At 35.7% G+C, this 17,208-nt stretch overlaps 2 protein-coding genes across 3 annotated transcripts in view; one reads left to right on the top strand and one right to left on the bottom strand.

Annotated features, from left to right (window-relative positions):
• Positions 1 to 270: 270 nt before the first annotated feature.
• Positions 271 to 4,462, top strand: ERMN (ermin). Of its 2 annotated transcripts, none has more exons than XM_062199864.1 (3): positions 271 to 511; positions 1,160 to 1,207; positions 3,951 to 4,462. In XM_062199864.1, exons 1-3 carry the CDS (start codon positions 271 to 273, stop codon positions 4,460 to 4,462), a joined length of 801 nt encoding a protein of 266 aa, XP_062055848.1. The 2 variants fall into 2 exon arrangements, with proteins under 2 accessions (XP_062055848.1, XP_062055838.1); XM_062199854.1 differs by having other exon boundaries at positions 1,115 to 1,207.
• Positions 4,463 to 11,244: 6,782 nt separating this feature from the next.
• The window catches only part of GALNT5 (polypeptide N-acetylgalactosaminyltransferase 5), a 59,717-nt gene continuing 53,753 nt past the window's right edge, over positions 11,245 to 17,208 (bottom strand). The window contains exons 9-10 of the mRNA XM_062199840.1: positions 14,929 to 15,090; positions 11,245 to 13,480 (exon numbers count right to left, since the gene is read on the bottom strand). Of these exons, the coding sequence (XP_062055824.1) occupies positions 13,340 to 13,480; positions 14,929 to 15,090 (303 nt within the window). The 3' untranslated portion in view covers positions 11,245 to 13,339. The remainder of the gene's footprint in view (positions 13,481 to 14,928; positions 15,091 to 17,208) is intronic.

The following is a 17,208-nucleotide window of genomic DNA, read 5'->3' as shown; positions in this document are numbered from 1 at the left end:
GTAAATCGAAAGGGTGCCATTAATTCCCCCAACTGAGGCTGCTGACCTACAAAGAAGATAATGATTGGCTGGTTCTTGCTCATGGGCTCCTGAAATCTGACAAATCCTGTTGCATTTGTTCCAAGCTCTGTCTGAACACCTTTACGAAAAGAATCTTCATTTGTGCAAAGTGAAATATTTGGACTGTTAGAGTAGGAGTTGGAACTACTGGACTTGAAGGCAAGAGAAGATAGCTTACCAAAGATCTGTTATTGGACTGAATTGTACATTATGACGGATGTTCCAGCAATATTAAGTCAGGTTGCATGTAATGGGGAAAAACCACCTGAAAATGGCCAACAAGCAATCCCTAAAACCAATGAAGAACCAACTGATGTGAACAGTACTCTGCCATTCTGCAGGGAAGAACCCAGTCTGGAAGATTTACCCCCAGAAGGAAATCAGCAGGAAAGTGGAAAGTCACAAGGGAATGTGCTGCTCAACTGGTCCACCGATGAACATATTCCAAAAGGTAAAGTAGTTCCCTTCTCCTAAATTTGCTTGTTTTGATTTATAAACTCACTTAGGATTTTTTCATGCACTGTTAAGACAAGAATGAGCTGAATATCCCCAAAAGGTAGCCTCTTATTCTACTAGGACTTCACAGCACAAAGAATAAACTCAGGATTTTCAAGGAGAGTTATAGGCATTGTACAATTTTCCTTGTCTCCTGAAGCTCAAGTTGTTTTGGTAGAAGGCAGAATAATAGTACCTACTTTTACAGTGTTGCTGGTTAATTGGTTAGCAACTATTGTTAACAACTATTATTTATTATTGTTGTTGATAGCTCCATTATTAGTTGAACAAAGAGAATTCAGAATTTTAAAATTTCTTCCTAAATATACCTGAGGATGAATTTGTGGTTCCACATTTTGTATAGATATCAAAGGGAGATTATCAACAAACACATTAAATAATTGTTAAGAGGGATCAATAAAAATCTGAATCAAGAGTCAAAAAAGAACTTTTAGTGGTCATAATTAAACTTGAAGAAATTGATCTAGTTGATAATTTGTTACCCCATGAACTATGTATATTTTAAATGTTAAAATACTAACCATACATTTTCCCCCAGAAAACCCAGAAGAGAACCTCTTTATTGTTCATAAGGCTATCACAGACATTTCTCTTCAGGAAACAAGTGCTGATGAAATGACATTCAGAGAAGGTAACAGCAATAATACTTTAGTATACAGAAATTATTTGAATGTGAAAGTCAGTTTTTACATGGAATGCTGCCTGAATCTGGGGTTGAAAAATCAATCAAGGCAATGATTCAAACTCTCAAAGTTGTTACAGGCAGATAACAGAGTCTTGAGTTAGCTGTGGATTGCACCTTGGAAAGCATTGCATACAATTCAAGGTCTGCACTCCTGGACTGGCTGAGCTGATTGGTATGACATCTGTCTCTCAATAAGTTAGTCCACTAAATCAACTTTCCTTTTGATTATGTTTCCAAATCTGTCAGGAATCTTGTAAAATATGAATGTTTAAAAAAAAAAGGCTAATCCTAGGAGAATACTAGTGACATTTAGTTTATAATTTGACTTACTATATAAGAAAATTCTAGGCCACTGCTCTAAGTACAAAATGGTTAACTATTTCTTGTCAAAGAATGCTCCTGAGGTGATTAAGTTAATTTTGATTATGTTCTTCAAGAAAATGGTGATAACAAGAACCTCTTATGAAATTTCAAATAAACTCAATAGATAAATAAACACAAAATCCTTTACATTTTTCTTCTGAGACATCTACATTCAAGTAGTTTCCAAAAAAAAGAACTGGGTAAAGCCTATGAACTCATCATTCCTTTCATCACTTGTAGCCATAAACAATGTATCTCAATTAAAGTCAGCTTGTTAAACTTAACCAGGTTAGCATACTTAGGACCTTAACTATCCAAATATTGAAGACATCATTGATTATAATATTAGTAGATGCCAAGGGAGTCAGGTATGACTGGCAAACCCTTTTCCTGGGTTTGATCCATTTGGCTGGACACCTCTTAAACTGTTTCTATGGACCAACTGTATATATTTAAGGAAAATTATAGCAAGAAATATTAGCCATTGTCAAGCTGATGCAGTACCAGAGATAATTCATAGGACTTGGTTCCCTAACAATGAATGGAATAACTTCTTTGCCCTCACCTTTCTGCTTCTAATGTGCCAGGGCTTCAGAAGCAGGGAGATTCATCTTCTATCTGGAATTCCTTTCATTCTTATCAGAAGATCCACTGCAACAACAGTTTTCTAGGATCATTCATTTTGATCAGATGAAGAATGAAAGCAGTTTGTATTTTTAAACTAGACAGTCTCGGTGGTGATTTTTTCCCTGAATGAATCCTTGGGTGTTTGGTGGGGGATTCATTTGTTTTCCCTCTATGACAGAGGCACAAATTTTATTTCCACAATGACAACCAGTTATAAAACCTTCAATCTCCTAGACTGAAAAATATAAAGATGCTAAATATATTGAAGAAAAACTATAGTTTAAATTCAGAGAATAATTTCATACATGACAATCATATGCTTGACTCATGAATATGAACAAAAAGATCCAATTCTTTGTTCTTGTGGAAAAATGCAAAAAATGAAGCAAAATTTAAAATCACTGCAACATTCTAACGCATATTATAATATATAGAACATTGACTGGAAACAGCTGACAGTAGCTATATGTTTTATTTCTTGTTATGGATAATAATTCATTTTTATATATCTCTTTAAGCTTACAATTTGATCTTAAAACAGGAAAACAGAAAAAGAGGAAAATAAGATTTAAAATCATGGATGAAAATAAACAAGTTGTGGACACCTTTCAGAAAAAAGTAGAGAATTGTGAAAGGAAAGGACAAAGAGGAGGATTACCTCTCACCTCATTTACACACTCTTATGGGCCTATAGGGAGTGGGGAACCCAGATCTGGAAAGCAAGGTAACCAGACAGCATTTCTGAGTAGCATACATTATAAATTGAGGCTTCTCACAAAAGCCCCTTAGGGGTGGAAACTACTTCTTCTTCTTTATAATCAATTCTTAGCATGATCAGTAAATATTGTTGATGGTATACTGATATGATCTAGCTGTGTGAGTGGTCATGACTGCAGTAAGTTAAGCCAGGTAAAAGGAATTGCAGGATACCAAAGAACTTGAACAAATTAATTGTCATTAGAAACATGCCTAAAACTACAAACTTATCTAGCATTATGTGGTTATGACCTCACTATGATTTTTAAATCTTGGCTCAAGAAATCAATGGCAGATTGTTATCAGATCATTTTGGACTTGATGCCTAGGTTAGACCAGGGCATGATTCTTGAAAATCTAAGGGCCTCCACTCCTCCTTTTCTACATGGCTGTTTTAAGTCAACTCACATGTCAAGTAGAAATTGTGCTATTCTAATGACTGTGACAAGACATGGGCTGTCAGTGTTTTTACTTTTGAAAGATAACTTTTTTCCCTTGAGGTATTTGTCTAACTTTCCTTGAAGGATATGTGTGTGTGTGTGTGTATGGTAGAGAGAGAGAAAGAGAGAGAGAGAGAGAGATCCAAAATTTTACTTTGTATATTCATATATCCAGTTGGTAGACTCTAGAAAAGATGTTTAAGTGTGTTTCAGAAAATTCCATTCTTGCTAAATTCAGTAGTATCCAGCAACACAGTTCCATAGTCAAATAAGTTGTTTCTTGGAGATGTACAACATTCATTGGCTTGAGTAAATTCTGAAGAAGCTTATTTGACTATATTTAATCCAGTGTTTTCCAAACTGATTTTACTGTGTAGCCTGCTTGTAGAAAACTTTCAGTAACCCATAGAATTATATCTCAGCAAACACATGTTGGGAAATGATTGTCCAGAAAATTCATTTAGAGATAACAAAATGACAGCTGGGTATTGTGCTTCCCACAGGACATCAATGGGAGAAGATTCCTCTGAGCAGCAGTAACCAAGAAATAAGTAGACAAGAAAGGATTGTGGAACGACCTTGGGAAGGGAGAGAAGATGTGGATAAGAACAAAGCTTATGAGGCAACTGAAATTGAATGGTTAGGATTTCGGAAGCCCACCCAAGCTGACATGTTGCATTCTAAACATGACCAGGAGCAAGAGGTGTGGGAGGAAGAAATTAATAATGATGATGATGATTGCAATGATGGTGAAGATGAAGTTCGAGTGATAGAATTTAAGAAAAAATATGAAGAGGGTTCTCAATTTAAGGAGGAAGGTGATGTAAATGAGGACACCCCACTGAGCAGTCCTGGTTCCCAACCTGTGACACCCGATGAGCAGCCAACCTTAGGAAAGAAGAGTGATATCTCCCGAAATGCTTACTCAAGATACAATACAATATCCTATCGGAAAATCAGGAAAGGGAACACAAAGCAAAGAATTGATGAGTTTGAGTCTATGATGCATTTATAAACTAACTGGAACTGAGAAATGCTCACACCCACTAAAGCAGAAGCTAATCCTATTGTCCTGAGATGCATCTTTCTACTCCTTATTTGAGTTACCCACATGAAAGATGTGCAAGCTTACTTTCTTTTTCCCTGTAGAATAATATGGAACAACTTAAAATCCAGTCTGCTAACTTCAAATCACAAAGATTTAGATTTGTTCTTGGATATTTGCTTTTTAAAACATCACTAATACAGCATTGTGTGGTAAGCACTAAACAACTAGTCCCCACTAGGGAATCTGGCCTGATTTAGCTTTAAAAGAAGCAATGCTGAGAAAGAGAGTCATCAAATGAAAGAAGGACGGTTGAAATGATTCCTATATTTTTTGCGTGTGTCTTTCTTCTTCTACATCAGGATTATGGAAAGTCCAATATTAAACCTCTTTTACTTTTAAGCATGGTTTTGTAGACTCTGAAAAATCCATTTTCAAAATTATTTACTTTTCCTATTATCCCTCAAAGAAATTGTAAGTGGTTTTCCATGGCACATGCAGAGTGAAGATTCTATAAATCTCCTTTGTAGGTGTTACAGTTCTCTGTACTTTCTCACTAGAGGGAATGAGCAACTGTCTGTCAGGAGAATTTTGTTTGCTAAATGTTGGCTTTATGCTTTCAAACTGAATTCAACCCATTGTGATGTTGATGGAGGGAGGGGGTAGAAGATTGGTGGGCAATAGGCTAAAGAGTTATATTGGATACTTTTTTTTTTTCCTGTGACTTAAAATAACATCTTGTCTAGCGCAGTTAAAGTCATTAAGAATAAAAATGACAGCTTTAGCACAATTTTAAGAAAATGTCCCTCTATTACCACAGTTTCTCTTATTAACAGTATCTCAGAATAATTTTCTCCCCTTATAAACCTGAGACAACGCTAGTCATAACTGTACTAGTTTCTATGAAAATGGAAATAATTATCTTAGAATATTTTCAAAGTGGATTGTGAGTATGTATTTTTAGTGAGAAAGCTCTGATAGTTGTTAGGAATACATAATTTACTGGACCTCAGCCCAAATCAAGATGCTTAAAATTGTGCTTGTGGAGCTTCACTCAAACCAATGTGTCAAATAATGTATTGAATATTTATGAAAAGAGAGTGTCTATATTTATACTCTTTGATAGTTTGTTCCACAATTTTCACTTCTTGCTTCCATATATATTACCCTGAACTTTCTGTTATCACAGATAAAGATATCTTTTAGCGCTTCAAAGAAAAGGACAATACCTTATTGTCTAGATGTAATACAGTCTTCATTGTGCTATTCAATCCTTTGTTTATTTCTGCCTCATTTGGTGAAAAACTCTGGGTTAGTACTTCTTAGAGTATCGCTTATTTATGTGTAACAAATCCCACACACTCTAATGGCAACTTCTTTAATTCTTGCTGATCATGCAATATATTCATGGTATAATACACTATTGTCTAATGTTTACAAGGCTCAATTCTGAATTTAGAATTGAAGTGCTCCTTTTATTCTTTCAAAGGAATGTTTGACCACATGACCATTTCAAGTGCGATTACCCTTAATCTATGGAACCAACATGAGTGTCAATTTGTAGAATAAAGTGAGGGAAAGTAGGATTATTGATAATGTTAGGTAGAAAGTTGATGCATGAGGACAATTTCCTGTTTCATTTATATCTTCTAAGTATTTCCACCTGGACCACCTATTTTCTTTTCTGTTTTACTGCTAACCCCTAGAATGTTCTCTTTACTTGAAAGCACAGTGTTGTGTTCTCTATCATGTAATCTGATATACTCCAACAGAGGTAATGACTTCTTGTGGAACTGAAGTGAGGTGGGAGGTCTATGGCTGTGTGACATGGTCAAGCAACTAGCCCTCATGGGTGACACTGTATAGTAGCCCTAGTTTATTCAGCTTTGTGTTCTCACCAATTAACCAAGCATAAAACATTCTGTAAACAAAACTACTGATGGTTGTGTTTAATTGCTTCAAGTTCATGTTTGAGACAAGGTAGCTGCAAGAGATCACTGAAAGTGTTCTTTTGCACTGGTGTGCATTGCCCTCTACTGCCATTTTACAGAAAGACCACGGAGTTAAGTAGCCTTAAATAACAATCTGGTGATGGGTGTCTGCTTGAATCTTGGTAGCCTAGGAAAGCCAAAGGTCTGGTTCAGATTGCATGGTGAATATTTAACATATTGGAAACACAGATGGGACATGGTTCAGAATATGAATTTGTAACTATACATGAAAGGGTACCTGAGCTTTTGTGTTCAAGATTCAGGGCTGGCAAGAACCCTGGCTAGTGAAGGGAGAGAAAATTGATTTCCTGTGTAAATGTGTCATTTCTTACGTGAATTTTCTTTTCCTTTGTTGTTGGATGAACAGGAATTAATAATACCTCTGCAAATTCAAAATGTGTCTTTCATACAATGTTACATTTGAAGACTCAGAATTTACCAGAATGTATCAACTATCTATTAACACTTTAAATAAAGCACTGCTGTGTTTCATTTGTTCTCAATGAAAGTTTGTGTCTTTGTTTCTGTTTCAAGACTTCATTTTCTTTAACTGCCTTTTAAAGTTTTGAGAAAGCCCTTGCATATCAACAGCAATTAAGGCTATCAATAAATGCTTTTTCATAAATCACAAAAGATCTTATTTTAATTCATGAATATTATTTATTTCAAAAAGGTCTTAAAATGATTGTATATGAAATTGGATACAGAATTTCTAGTGGAAAATATGTAACATAGATGGAAAATTTCTATAATTTTTAAAGAAGCACATTGTTTTAGTTGTATATTAATGCCAACAACTTGAGAAAACATATAATTATCTTTGTAGTCATCAAGATAATTCATTGCAACTATGTGGACATTTTCATAGTAATTGTTTCTGCATATTTACATGGGGTAGTACTTTTGGCACATTTTCAAGTGGAGAATGGATGTTTACGTTTTTCAAAACAACAGAGAAAACATTTAACATGTAAGTAATAATAGAGAATTATGGAAAAGGATGAAATACAGAGTACCATAAAGAAGAAATGTTTGACCATTTGAGGAAGGCAACCACATTCCTTAAAATATAAACTTTCACTGCACCATAAAAACAAGAGTGCTATAAAAAATGCCAAAGGTTATAATTACCAATATTAAAATATCAGACAGTAACATAACACAATAAAAATGAACATGACAATGTGTGTAGAGTTCATGAAGAAAATGAGATGATTGGGCCATACAACACAAGCAGCATAGCATGGACAGTAATGGGCAGAAGAAATCACCCATATGCATGGCAAACCACAAAACTGAATGATGACATCTAGCATCTAACTACCAGCTCAGGAGAAATGCAGAAATGGATTCTGAAACTACTTTGGACTTTTACCTGGAAATTTAAAATTCTATACTTGATTCTTTATATTTCAATTGGTCAGTGGCAAAAACCAGATACTTTATATGACACACACTAAATTTGTTCCCTTTGCATAAATTTTAAAAAAGGAAAAAAGTCCAATTTCACTCCAAAATCTTTTATATGCCACAGTTTCAATCTTGTTCACCTACAATGGTTTTCAGGTACAATAACAAAATTCACTAATTTGGCAATCTCTTATTTTAAAACCGATTTCCTTTAGCTACTATCATCTTTTGGACAGTTGTTTGAAGAAGAGGAATTGGGGCATATGGACAATGCTAAACTGAGTAATTTGGTTTGGTTTGATTACTCTTTCAAGTCTGGAAAACAGTATCCAGAGTGAAAGTCCAGTTTAGATACTTTTGTTCAGAAGGTCAGTTGTGGACAAAGTCATATATATATATATATATATATATTATATACTACATATAATACATATATAATATATATAATATATATATATATTCCCCTAAAAGAGAGTTCAACATTTTCATTATGTTATAATTCATTGTTTTATTTTTTCCCAATTCAAAAATCAGGCAGAGACACCCACACACATAACATATGTGTAACCACACAGATACTGAAGTTTGCTTCAGAAAGTTTGTGGAGCATTGAATGAAAAGAGAAGCTAATTTTGGTACAAAATTTTTATATCCAGGCATACAATTTTCTTAATACTTGTCTTGCACAATCTTTTTGAATGATCTTTTATTTATAAAAATTAATATTTTTGAGTGGTAAGATAAAGGACTATTCATGATATCAAAATTCTTAATCTCAACATCTAATATAAAGGCTTGATTTATAGAGATAATTACAGTCACTATTCTTAAGCTGACAGTATCTGTCAATAATAAAATAGAAATCTTCTGATTTCAAGTAAATTAATTTTTAATTTGATGGCAACAGGCAAAAATCACCATGAGGAAATCAGCATAGTAGAATTTGCTTTAAGTGATGGCAAACCAGAATTTTCATTAGTGTTTGTGTTTTTTTGCAAAGCAATGTATAAAATTGCAAAGGGAGCCTCATTGGAATAGTAACCATTAGTTGACCAATTAGGTTGAAAATAGAGACATGAAATCCACCAAATTCTACAGATTTACTTCATTCTTTAAGATACAGGCACCATCCACCCCAGGAATACCATCCACTAGACCTCATCAGAGATATATATCATTACACATCACTTATTCAAATCTGTCCATGGAATGGTTCTCTGTCATAAAATAAATGTTTTTATAATAGCATTGGTTAGTGTTTCTTTTCAAGGCATTTTAGCTTTTAGCTATTTTTGAGTAACTCTGACAATGTTGATTAAAAATGACAATCTATGCAATGAGTAGAAATATGGTATATATTTTAAATTGAAGGACTCCAATTTTTTATGTCCTATCTCTGTTCAAATTGAGAGATCTGTCAGCTTTGCTTAAAAGTTGGGGGAATATTCACAGAGAAGAAACTCTCTACATGTTAATTTCCCTGTCTCATGTTCAGTCTAGGAGATGCAAAAGGACAGGTTCCACATGAAGTTAAGGAGATAGATCATAGAAAATCATGTTAGAGTAGCCACTTACACCTACATGTCAGTTGTTTACCAAAGAGAGAAGCCCAGCTTCTGTTTCCTCTCTACTCAACACCCAAGAGAGACCACAGAGATTTGACTCCACCTCATTCCATCATTCATGCCATCAATACTCTGCAGCTAAGGAATTTTGTAACTAAGCCCATCTATATTGGCTGTCCCATTAAAAAAAGGAAAAAGAAGAATTAATGCTGCATGGCAAAGTGGAACAAACTATTTTTTCAAGCCAGATAGAATGGATGCTCCATTTTATGTCTTGATAGTGGAAAGATCAAATGCCTCATCAGTTTATGGGAAGTCAACTTCCTTGTCTGTGTAATGAGGAGAATGAGAGCCACCTTACTGTATTAGGCACATCATGAGACAGAGCACATACAGTGCCCAGCACACAGTGAGTACGCAATGAGAATTAGTTCCTCTTTCTTTTCTCTTCACCCCTTGAAGTGCCTTTTTAAAAATCTAAGATGTTCAGGCTCTCTTCTGAGGTATAATTTCTTGCCTGTGTTCTGAATGTGAAAGTTAAATTAGAAATGTTAGAACAAATAAAGATGGTGCTATCTGGTGTGCCTCAACTCCATTCTCTTGCATAAGAATCCCTGACAATCATTATAAGCCATTCACGAAATCAAGATTGACTGGGAATACTAAATTCTCACCGACTGCTATGTGTACCTTTGCCTTTCTATCATCCCTAAGGCAATGCTAGAATTAAGGAGTTTTAATATCTAAGAGAATGTTTCCAAATGAGTGCAGCAAAGCTAATGATACATTGTGATCGTGGCACATGGTGACTTGCAGCCCTGTGAATGACAGCTGATTGAATGTCAGCAAGCAGAATTGAGCAAATTTGATGCTGGTGACAAAATATGGTTTTACCAACAGCATCTGTGACATCCTACAGGAAAGTAGGGTGAAAGACCTAGGTAACTGCTGAAAAAGAGAAAGGAATTTTGTTGAAAGATGCAGAAGCACTTAGAGGGTTTGGCAAACTCATTTTTGGATCAAACAAATCCTGTTAAATATTCACCAAGGCTACCCTTGTGTTCAAATTGTAGATTTTTTTTTTTTTGAGAAAAAAAAAATAACCTAAGCCAATCCAAAGAAAGCTCTGAAGGCCCAATAGCACAGCCTCTTCTGAACAAATCAGTGCTTATTAGGTCTCTAATATGTCCCATTCAAGAGTTTATCATTAGAAATACCAGAGACCCGGGGCCAGTGCTACGGCAAAGCAGGTAAAGCTGCCGCCAGCAGTGCCACCATCACATATGGGCGCCGATTTGAGACCCAGGCTGCTCCACTTTGAATCCAGCTCTCTGAAATGGCCTAGGAAAGCAATGGAAGATGGCCCAAGTCCTTGGGCCCCTATACCTGCGTGGGAGACCCAGAAGAAGCTCTTGGCTCCTGGCTTCAGATGGCGCAGCTCCAGGTGTTGCGGCCAGCATCAGAGTGAACCATTTGGGGAAAAAAAAAATACCTCTCTCTCTCTCTCTGTCTCTCCTCTCTGTGTGTAATTCTGACTTTCAAATAAATAAATAAACCTTTTAAAAAAAGAAATACCAGAGAACTTCTAGCATTTAACTTTAATCTCAGTCTTCTGAAAACAAAATTTATGGGGTAATGTTCAGAAAAAAATATTGGTAGTAGGTTTCAAAATGAGTGCATATCCTCAGGGTTAGGCTCATGCTGATGACCAACTAGGGATTGGTTCCTTGCATGTTGGAGTAACTGAGCAATTACATGGTAACAACAGCTTAAAACTTTACCCAAAACAAATATATCATGTCTGAAAATAATCCTTTTTTATATCGATAACATAGATTTAAATATAGCTTCATATAATGAGTATGTCAAAGTTAGGAAGAACACACGTTGAATAGACTATATAGTCTTTTGAGAAAAGCATTCAAGTTTCTCAGCTGGTATACCCAAAGGTAAGTGTACCCAAAACATGAATTATCATTTTCTGAGAGGAGTTGATTTTTCTTCCTGAAAACTGCTTTTGGATAACAAGAGTCACTAGACCTGAGGAAAGGCATATCATGTTTTTAGTGGTTTGAAGAATTAGACAGGTACACAAAGTATTCATCTTGGTCAATAATTCAACCGGTTACTGATGTGTTTTTTATTTCATAGGGCTATTTTTAAAAAGAATTATCTCATCATCTACTCTCCAATCTCAGCAGCAATAATCAGTTATTTGAATAAAATATCTTAAGCACATCACAAATGTGCAAAAATGTTTCTTTTTCCCATTCTTAGTTATAGCTCTACTTTTTACTAATTAGTTTGGAATTAAAACTAAATGTGAAATAGGAAGTCAGAACTAAATATGAACAGTTTTACCACCATCTGAACTTAACAGAGGTTAAAAAAATTTTAATATTAGCAAGAATAGAGCTTCCTCCAGAGATTCAGGAAAAGATCCAGGAAAGAGGGTTGTGTGTCTTTCTAGTACCATGCAGGCACATGTGTCTAAGTTCAATGATCTGAGGCAGGACAATGACCCCTATCTGGAGATTTGAATTCTAATCTTGATTCTCTTACTAAGTTGCTTGGGATTTTTAGACAAGTAATTTGTCTTTTGGGCATCAATTTACCATTAATAAAGCAATTGTAAATAACATCCTAAATTCTCAGATTTCTTTGGCATGTCTAAATATTGGTATGCTTAAGATTAGAGGCTCAATTTGGATCAAAGAAATATTGAATTTTCCTCCAAATTTGTCCATGTGTCATTGTGTCAACACTGAGGGATTTGCTGTTTAATTCTTGCTGGTGGTACAAGATCTCCCTTCTCCTTTGGCCAAGTCCAGGGAAATTTTTCCTTGACTCTCTCCCAAAGAGTTGTTTACCTCTTTCTCTTTCCCTTTCATTACATTTCCAACATTTTATTTGTTCTTTTAAATCTGCTAGAGTCCATTTTTTTTGCATACTTCATCATTGTGAATGTTGCTAAATCTAAAGTATATTGTTATTTCCATATCAAAGAAATAATATTTTTCATCACTCTGTTTTGGCTTTAGTAACTTCAACTCCTTCCACTTGTTCCATACTTACAAGGTGTTCTGTGAGTAAATGTTTTGGTTATTATGGTGAGTTGTGTCTCTGCTTCTCCATATTTGCCTTTTTTTAACACTCATGTAAGTCTAGGAAGTTACTTGTATGACAATTTTTTTAAAGTATAGCTTTAAAAGCACAAAATGAGTTAAAACAATGCCCATACCTAGCACTGAATAATATTCGAAGACTCTTCCTTCTGCAAAAAGTTTTACACCTCCTCAGGCTGTGAAAAAGCATTATTTGGTAATCTAGATCAAGGAGGGTCTTTAATAGTTGGTCGATATTATTTCAAACAATCAGGAAAACAAGCATGTAGTCTGGATAGATGTACTCAGGGTGACAGATGTGTTATCTTTCCAAAGTTTGCTTTCTATATAAACTCAAGCCGTTTTGGCTGTATTTTAAAAATGGCAAATCAAAGACCAAGTTCTCATTGATTATACCTACTTGTGGGTCAAAAGAACTGGCTGTTATCAAACACAATCATTGTGAGTATCATTGTGAGCTTCTTCAAGTGGCCTGCCTTCATTCCTGGTTCCCTGCAATCACAGAGGGAGCAACTTGCAGAACCAGTGCCCACACAGGGTGGGAAAGTGGCAATTTAACAGGCCACATTTTGCTGTAGAAGGACTCCAGTCCAATGATGGACTGCTTCCCTGAGTCACCTCTTGTAATTCCAACTCTTCCATTCAAATGCTGCTAAAATTAAAAATTTAAACAACCCTGGAGAAATACAGTCACCAAGTCCATTGCTATTTTCACAGTATCTAACAGAATTATTAGATAAAAGTATTGATTCCTCTTCAGTCTTCAAAATACTTTTCAAATTTCCACTTTTGATGTGGCTTCATTGCATCACAAGCAGCTACATTCAGGGTCTTCTGAGAAAAATTTGCTTCTAAGCATAACAACTGCTGATAGTTTTCAAAAATAATGTGATTCACCTAGTGAGAAAGAGAATCTGAGAATTAACCACAGCCTCCATTTGACAACTGAAAGAATAAATAAATAAAAAAGTGTGCAGCAATCGAAGTTTTTGGTTCCTTAGGAATTCTCCTGAAGTGAATTAATAACATATACATAGCCTTGGGAAAGGATTGTTTGTCTTTGTCTCAAACTAAGTTATCTTGCCTCTTCAAGCTACAAGACTTAATTCTCCAGGAAGGAAAAATGAGTGTTATAATGATATGGCTGGTAACTGTTATTTAAAAGAAAAAAAATTAGGTATCATCTATTATATTTGATGGATTGAGAGCAATAAAGAAAAAAGACATACCATGATAGAAATAATTAGTTAATTTCTTAATTTTGAGAAAGGATACAGTGGACCAGCAGTATTTGGTCAATATTAATAGCTAGACCTCTGGATAAATATACCCTGATTCAGTAGCATTTGCTGATTTCTGTGGGTGTAAATATTCCCACAACAGATGGTTTCAAAGCTACCAATTTGATGTCATTGAATGCAAAGTTGGTAAGATATGCACACAGCTCCTGAATGCAAGTGAGAGCTGGCTCCTGTGTATCCAGGAGAACCCAGGTCTCTGGGAATCACAGGGGATGAGAAAAAGTCTTCTTATATGGAAAGGGGGAGGAAGGCAGAAGCAGACTTGTTCTAAAGAGTAGAGCTTGTGGGTTGCACACTGCTTCTTGCTTTCTCCACATATTAACCTGATAAGCTTTTCTGATAACTAATGATAACCAATTCTAGCCTATAAACCTTATTTTTGGTATTGTTAATTGACTGAAACAAATGATTGAGAGGGGCCGGCGCCATGGCTCACTTGGTTAATCTTCCGCCTGCGGCGCCGGCATCCCATATGGGCACTGGGTTCTAGTCCTGGTTGCCCCTCTTCCAGTCCAGCTCTCTGCTGTGGCCTGGGAGTGCAGTGGAGGATGGCCCAAGTCCTTGGGCCCTGTACCCGCATGGGAGACCAGGAGGAAGGGCCTGGCTCCTGGCTTCGGATAGGCGTAGCTCCGGCAGTAACAGCCATTTGGGGGGGTGAACCAATGGAAGGAAGACTTTTCTCTCTTTCTCTCTCTTTCACTATCTAACTCTATCTGTCAAATAAATAAATAAATAAATAACAATTTTTAAAAAGTTGGGTTCTCTAAGGATTATAATAATAAATCCTTAAAAATGATTGAGAAACAAATATAATGATTGTCATCTAATCATAAGAATCTTCTGACTACTATTTAAAATATCTGATATGAAATAAACTTTGTAGAAGAAAATTTAGCAATTTACCAAAAAAAAAAAAATCTGTTTATCTCTCTGGGTGAGCTTTTACATGGTCTTGACTGTCATCAACACATTTAAAGCTTCCTCACTCAGAAACTGACATTGAGGGTTTTCTCTCCCAGTGGATTGAGAGTTGAATTTGCTTACCAGTTTTGGGTGTAAGGCTGACGCTGATTTATGCAGCCATTTCACCCCTTGGCTTCTACTATCACAACGGTTCAGGGTTAGGACTCCTTTGTCAGGAATGGAGGCTAGGCACAATCCTCCGTGCTTGATAAATCTTAACCAGGTATAATTAAATTGTTGAAGCTACAAGGAAAATGAATAAAGAGAAGGTCACTCCAGGCAGCAAACAAAGGTAGGGACTTTGTCTTACCTTTTTGTTAGCAATAGTTCAGAATATGGGCGCTCAGATCTGGCATGTGAGATCTGGCACTCAGATCTCCCACTTCCCATGGTGATTAGCATAGGCCCTTACTGTATCTGCTCACATTTTTCTCTTTCTCTTTTGTTAAAGATGTATTTTATGTATTTGAAAGTAGAGTCACACACACACACACGCACACGCACACACACACACACACGAGAGAGAGAGAGAGAGAGAGAGAGAGAGAGAGAGAGAGAATCTTCCATCTATTGCTTCACTCTAAAAATGGCTGATCTCCCACATGGGTGCAGGAGCCCAGGGACTTCCTCCATTCTCTGCTGCTTTCCTAGGTCATTAGCACAGAACTGGATCAGAAGTGGAGCATCCCGGACTTGAACCAGTGCCCATATGGGATGCTGGCATTGCAGGTGGCAATTTAACCCTTTAAGCCACAATGTCTGCCCCTTCATTTTTCTTATTTTTAAGAAAGTATTTATCTCAGAGTTGGGGTAATGACTGCAAAATGTTTTACACTAAACCTTCAATAAACGTAATAGAAATCATTTAGTACAATCAGTAAATATGCATGTGGTGTCATTTCAGATGTTCTCAATCCCAGACAACCCTTAGTGCTTACAGTATTAAAATGTTCAAAGTACCAATTGATTTAGGTTCCAACTCAAGAAGGAATTCCAGGAGATCCAAGTTACAGTCTTAAATTTCTTTGGTGGAAATTATTCTGCTTCCTTGCTTAAGACTGTATAGACACTTGGACTCTTAGAGGCTTTGTTTTATTTTAGGAAAGGTTAAACTCTTTCCACGATGATACCTCCAGGAATCATGGTTCACAAGAACTATTCTTGGAGAAATCTGGTTTGGGGAAGTTTCTAGTGTAAATATAAATTCAGGCAATGGAATAATATTTTCAATCCTACAAAATATTTTCTCTAGTTGTTTACAGACTTTGGCTATTACTTTTACATTACTTATTGGCTATTTGGCAAATTTATTCTAAGACTCTGGGTCATAAGAAGTTTGATGTTTTATACTAATGCACAAGTCTATGAAAAAAGTAGACTACTGGTAAAATCTGTCTAAATGCTTTTACTTAATGAAACACTTTTAATCTAATTCAAATTTCATGTAGATTATCAGGTTAAATTGAAATCATTGTACTGCCCCTTGGCACATAAATGATAGTCACTGGAACAGCATTAGCATCACCTGGGAGCTGGTTAAAAATTCTGAATCTCAACCTCACCATAGGTTTATGGAATCAGAATCTGTGTGATAACAATCTCCCCAGGTGATTGGTGTGCCCATGTAAATTTGAGTATCATGGTTGAATGGCATACTGTTAAAAGGTTGTGTGGGTACTAAGAGATGTTAGATATTACCTTGAAAAGGGAATTCTCAATTGCTTTAGCAGTTAGTAACTCAGGAGATGTATTAGGTAGGGTGAGGGAGACAGCTTCAATCCATGGACTTTATTCCTTTTGAGCTTTTTCGCATGAATGCTATAGTCCCTGGCTTTGCATTAAGCCTCATTAATTCTGCTAAAACAAGTTATTTTCCTCTATATTTCTTTGTTTTTCTATTATTCAAACAAATTGCAATAGATGGAAGCTAAAAATGAGCAATATGACAGACAGAGAGAGCGAGAGGGGAGAGAGATGGAGTTATGTGGAATGTACAGGTTGCATAATTCACGTTTGCTCCCTAGCATTCCCTGGAGAGACTCTGTGGTTATCAAGAACAGAGTTTGGATTTTCAGGTGAAATATTGGTTACTCAGGTACAAAAATTTCCTATAAATATAGCCTTGAAGGATGGCATTATTTATTTTTTCAAATAATTAGGATTAATTGTGGTTTTGTTTTATAATTTGTGACATTAGTTTCTCTATGAATTGTTAATAAGTGAAGATCATTTTCTTCAATTTATTGTTTAACACAATCACTTTCCTGTCTCCTCTCTTTCCTAATTAAGAAAGCATTACTTTGGCTTCATGTTTACAATCCATAGCTGAATTTTAGCATTAAAGATGTCTTTTCTTCTAGT

The sequence above is a fragment of the Lepus europaeus genome, chromosome 1, assembly GCF_033115175.1.
Source record: "Lepus europaeus isolate LE1 chromosome 1, mLepTim1.pri, whole genome shotgun sequence".
Classification (NCBI taxonomy): domain Eukaryota; kingdom Metazoa; phylum Chordata; class Mammalia; order Lagomorpha; family Leporidae; genus Lepus; species Lepus europaeus.
Note: the sequence above shows the minus strand (reverse complement) of the source record. Positions and strands in the feature narration are given on the sequence as shown.